Below are 6,000 nucleotides of genomic sequence, written 5' to 3' on the forward strand. Positions count from 1 at the left end.
CAAAAAAATGAATACACCTGTCCTCCGCGCCACCTCACAGCACAGGCACATAAAGCATCTCCCATTCATCAGAAACAGGAGCAATTGAGAGTGTTCTGACCAGGGATCAAGGCTCACTGGGCATCCGTTCTTTTTTGGCATAGGATGAAGAATTGCTTCCTTTATCTCCAAGGTAGAGCCAGATCTCATCACGTTTCCTGCCAGCCGCAACACTCCCCTCCACCTCCCCACCCCCCCCACCCCATCCACACCCTCAGAACCACAGACAGAAAATCCTAGGCAATATAACTGCCCCTATTAAAAAAAAAAAAAAAAGAATAGAGGGGGGATTCTGGTAGGTCCCCCAAATGTGGATGTAGGCCACCCCCCTTCCCCACATCACCAGCCCCGGAAAGGCAAAACAGTCACGTTGCAGGGTGTGAAAAGAACCTTCAGTCGCAAGATGCTAAAGAATTGCAAAATAGACGTCTGCTGAAAGCAGCTGAAATTTCCTCCCCCCTTACCCCAACCCCTACCCCAGCCCCTAACACACTCAGGCTGACACGCACCCCACGGACATCCAGCAGCCTGGGAGATTTCTCAACAGAAAGAAATATAAAAATCTCAAGCTCTACCTGTTTTGTTCTTCTCATACAGCACAGCATGATCGTATTGTCCCCTTCCTTCCTTCTTCTTCCTTCCTTCTCCTCTCTCCTTTTCCTCTTCTCTCTCTTATCTCTCCCCCCCACCCTCTCCACTCCCTCCCTCCCTCCCTCCCTCTCTCTCTCCCTCTCTCTCTCGCTCACACACACATACACACACGAGCACACGCGCACACACACACCAGGGCAGTTAGCAGCAACTGGAAGGTCCACAGCTATTGCTCATCACACATGCACACGCTGCCTCTCCCTGCCTCCCTCCCTACCCTTCCCAGAATTGTTCACCAGCTCTCCCCGACTCGTCACCTCCCCACCCCACCCCCACCCGGCAGCCACCCCCACCCCCCCCACCCCCCCCCCAGTCCCTCGCCAGCCTCATGAATAATTAAAATCTTCAATCTGGACCCAATTACCCAACGACTTTCCCACTGTACAGAGGCGACAGGGGAGAGGGGACACTGCGGGCTGCGGAGGGGTGGGGTGGGCTGGGGTGTGTCTGGGAGGAACCGGGCGAGGAGGGGACCGGGCGGCTGGGGAGCCCCCAGCCCTGCTCCCACCGGAGCCACGGCCAGGAGTGGGATTTGTGCGTGAAGAAAGCATAAATCTTTGCTTGGGTGGGGTGGGGTGGGCACGGAGGGGAGAAGAGGAAATGGAGGTACGGCCACGGCAGGCACTATATGCCATGCACAGGTGATGTACCGTAGGTGGGAGCTGCGAGCTAAACGGGAACTGGTAAATATGTTAAAATGGCTGTTAAAAATCCCTCTCCCCAGCACACTCGCGAACATATATACACGTGCTGCCTTCTCCGTGTGTGCAGGCATAAACCCTGAATAGTGATGTCCTGCACCACTGAACGGGACAACTTTCTCCCTTCTTCCCTCAGTCCATCCCACAGACCTTCTGCAGGTACAGAAAACGATACTCCCTCAATACTTCCTTTTTTTTTTTTTTAAACAGAATAGCTTGTGAACCCACAGAAATCATCCCTTTTCCTTCCCTATAGATCTCAATTAATTTCCGTGTCTGAGTCATTTCTACACCTATTGATCTCTGCCTGCATAATTGCTGTGAACTATTGCGAGGCAGATGTGCGTATTCACACACAGAGGCACCCCCCATGCACATGTGGGAGCAGGAGTGCATGGGTCTGCATGCACAGGAGATCATGGCGATGAAGGAGCCCCAGAGAACATTAATGCGCACATGCACTCGCTCCCAAGCACACGTCTGGAAAGTTATAGCGCCGTGTTTCTTCAGCATATACATGAGCTGCATAGCTCTATCTGTCATTGTGAAAAAATATCCCAGACAACAGTTAAACCAGAGTGTGACAATGTTGAGCATGTTAAAAAAATATATATATTTTTTTTTTAATTGCTGGATTTTTAGGATTTCATCTACCAAAATTCAAATTTTGCTTATTTCACTTATTGAGTCTGGGAGTCACAGTCAGATGCTGCTCTCTATTTAGCACTAATGTCACTGCATCAACTTCTCTGCCACACAACGGAGTTACTTCTAATTGATTTTTAATATAAAACTGCCAGCAAAAGAGAAAAAAAAAAAGTCTTAGGTTATTACTAAGGTCTTTGCTCTTTAATTACATCTAAATACATTATTAACACAAATATTCACGCATGCGTGCATGCTTATACAAATAAATGCACACGTATCTAGATATAGTTTCTGGAATACCCCTCAGTACAGACTCCTACATAATCATATCCTGTTGCTATGATATCATTGCAGTTCCCAGTACACCATTTATTTTAAGAAAAGCAAACAGCATTTCAAAGAAAATCTAGCTAGCTATCTACATCTGTATACAATTTAATAAAGTGTCCTTTGGGGTCAAGAAGGTATCAGCATTAGTCCTGGGTTACAGACTAGAAAAAGAAAGTAATGATATGGTAATGACATTCAGAGAAGATACTAAACTGGGAAGAGTTGCAATTACCAGCTGACACAGAAGTAGACCAAAGGATTAAGTAACAAAAATCAGATTCAGCTTCATAAAATGCATTCAGAGAAAAAGAATCACAACAGAAGTGCAATCACAAAAGAAGACAGCTGAGAACTGGAGTAGTAGAAAGTAGTGGACATCACCTTTGAGGAGGAGATCTCTGTGACGTATGTCACTGCTGGTGACACCATGCCAAGGCACTGAAGAGCAGTGCAATGGCATTTTGGATTACACCTATGGGACTCATGGCCTCTGCCCTGGCCTCTGGAGTTGCTGGGGGCTCATGTCCATGATGAAGAGAGGGTGTCATGAGCTTGTGGGCAGTTTGCCAACCCGCACGGCTGTTTCCTGTGCCCTTGGGAGATGGGAGTCCCCTGGTTAAACACATCTGAGAGCTTCAACTGGGTCTCCCTTTGGTGACAATGAAGAGAAACGGGAACCTGGAGGGTGTGACTCAGATCATCTTAAAGCAGGAGCCTAAACTAGGTCAGACAAATCATGCTTCAGAAGTGTTTTTGAAGCTTATTTTCTTCCCACTGACAAGGCCTTTTTAGGGAACCTCCCTGTGCTAGGGAGCCCTGACGAGGAAAGCCTTCCCAGCCTCCACCTTTCTCAGACACCCACATGGAGGGGGAGCAGGCTGGCAGCACAACTGTGCTGGTGCAGTCAGGGAGGGTCAGGCCATTTTCCTGTGCTCACCCACAGCAGTTGCTCACCCCCATCAGTCACAGCCAAAGGCAGAGCCAGATCTCTTCATGCCCACCCCCATGAGCACTGTACGCTCCAGTTTATTGCAAGTAACTTTTGGCACATTGACAAAACCTCCTTAATATGTTCCCCAAACATACACACTTAGTGGTGAGTGGCCACATCCGTGTTTCCTCTGAATTAATATCATTACAGAGAAGAGCCATTTGTTGAAACCCAAATTTTCAGGGCATGTCAGTTCCTAACACCACTATCTTTCAAATCAGGACCTTTTAAGTATATTTAAAAGTCGGACCTGAAATTCCTCAGCGAATTATATGGTTCTGGAAATCATATCCCAGCATCCCTTGCCTTGCCAGTTTGGCTGTTTTCACTTCAAACTGTAAAGTAAATTACTTCATAACACAGCAGGAAGAAAGGACAAGTCCACAGCAATGAAAAGGCCAAAGAGAATGAGAGGGAAATAAAGGCACGAACTTCAGCCAGGGAGTTAATGAAAATCAGAAGCAAAAACTAAGGGAGGAAGCACAGGTGAATCTCCCTGTCTTTAAGTGCCCAAGTCAAGATGGGATGCTTTCATCCAATGACACCTTTGTGTCTCCAGAGCGCTGCCAGCTCTGGCTCATTCAGCACTCCTTTGGAGTCGCAGGGTAACACTGAATCACGCAGCGTAGACATGCCTTGAAAGGTCCCTTTGACCTTGGCTTTTGAATCTACACAACTAAAAGGAAGAGCAGTTCCAAAGAATAACAGGGTTGGAAAGGGGGACCAGGGAAGTGAGCTAGGAGAAGGGGGTGAACAATGACCATAGGTTTTAAAAGCTTCATCTGTGAGACTTGACTGAATGACAGCTAATGAGGTGGAGAAGTGTGATATTTTCAAAAGCTATATGCATCTAAAAGGGAATAATTTGGAGTGATATATGTCCACTGTTTGGTGTATGCTGCATGTTGCTTCACCATGAAGGGGGGTATGGTTCACAGAAAGCAATTATTATGGTGACTCATTTAATTCAAAGTCATATCTTTAATTTAAAAGGGTAAAGATCATTTCAAAGTAGCAAGACATATTAGTGGTTATTACAAAATAAGGTGGGTGGAGTAAGAGACACAAAACGGTGCTTTTAAAGCATGTTCAGATCTGCTGCAAGGTTACCCCAGCAGCTTGAGGTCCCTATACACTGGAAGAAAAAGCATCTTCAGTCCAGCTGCTAATCTAGGTTCAATAGCAGGGTATCAGATTCAGTTTAATTTTGAAGAAGCTCATAGTTCCGACCTGCTCCTGGGACTGTAATCAGGTTGATTCCCTGGCAAAACAAAACTAAATGAAACCAAGAAGAAAACAGTTTGCCTGTAAGAGCTGTCCCAGTGGTAACCATACTAAAGTGAAGAGGCGTCTCTTTGAGAGAAGTACTGTGAAAGTCCCGTTACTAGGGATATTTAAAGCTTCAGTAAAAACAGCTCTGAAATGAGTGACTTGCTTTCATTGGGAGATAGACTGGGTTTTCTCTCTATTCATATGTTCCACATATAGTGGTAGCCTTGCCTTTTGTTAGCCAACTTTCATGCTTGAGGGAAAAAAGCCAATTTTATAAAGAATTTTTGTATCCTCATTTGAATAGGTATTCCTGAAAATCCCACTGTGGGACCACTTGCAATTTCAGTCTCCTCAGTAGCTTTGCAGCTATGGTCTCATTTGGCCTCACTTTAAGTCATCTGTGTCTTAGTGACACAAAACAGTGCAGTGCAACACTACAACCAAACTCCTTTTCTAAATGATTTACACATAATCATGAATCTCCTTGGAGGAGCACCCATTTTCAGTATAAGGATCACTTATGTCAATTTTTGTTGGATTTCAGTTAATCCTGAATTATTCATATTAGAAAAGGAGAGCCTAGCTTATTTTGACCTAAGACTGAAATAAGAGTGGCTATTAAAGCTGTGATTTTCAAAAGCCACAATGCCACTTATTCTTGCAGTCCAGGAATGCTCTAATTCATTCAGTGTCTTTAATGACTGCTGGGTTATTTATCCTGCACCATACTCAACTCACGTGACATTTGCACCTGTTGCCATCAAGCTAGCCACAAAGATGTGCACAGGTGCTCTGCATTTATTCCCTGTGATTTCCATTTTTTTTCCCATGCCTGCACAGCTGGGCCCACAGCACTGAAGACACCTAACTTTACAATATCACACATGATAAGAAATGGCCTCTATAATTTCCCTGTTTTCATCATTTTTGGAAAAAAAATGTGTTTTCTCTAAATTGTGTGGTGTATACAAACTGGAATACCTGGGTAAAAGCAAGAGTAGAATAATTTTAACATGCACAAAGAATGATCTGTACAACCCCTGGGTCAATGTTAATTATTATTGAGCTTCAGAATCATCAAAAATGCAAACATAACAGTTAAATCCCAGCACAACTTAGTGCTGAAACTGTAACTCTTCAATAAAATGAAATCTCATCTGCTTGTCTGTCAAAAAGAAAAATGTCATCACAGAAAGCAGTCAACCTATCAGCTATTATTCTCAGTGCAGTTGTAGTTTGCCATGGGGGAATGTGATACTTTACAAGCCAAACCAAATGTGAGACAGGATGACCCAGGAAGCCCCTTTCTTCTTCTCCAGGGACCCTCCAATATGTGTTGTTGTACACAGTCCCTCCTGCTGTAGCACA

General features: G+C 44.9%; 1 protein-coding gene across 1 annotated transcript in view; it reads right to left on the minus strand.

Annotated features, from left to right (window-relative positions):
• GAP43 (growth associated protein 43) overlaps nt 1-880 on the minus strand; it is a 56,933-nt gene extending 56,053 nt beyond the window's left edge. Inside the window, exon 1 of the mRNA XM_005523910.3 lies at nt 615-880. Coding sequence (XP_005523967.1) covers nt 615-644 — 30 coding nt within the window. The 5' untranslated portion in view covers nt 645-880. The remainder of the gene's footprint in view (nt 1-614) is intronic.
• Between the last annotated feature and the right edge of the window lie 5,120 nt (nt 881-6,000).

Source organism: Pseudopodoces humilis, chromosome 2 (assembly GCF_049639895.1).
Source record: "Pseudopodoces humilis isolate 2021_Gansu_Grassland_sample_001 chromosome 2, ASM4963989v1, whole genome shotgun sequence".
Classification (NCBI taxonomy): domain Eukaryota; kingdom Metazoa; phylum Chordata; class Aves; order Passeriformes; family Paridae; genus Pseudopodoces; species Pseudopodoces humilis.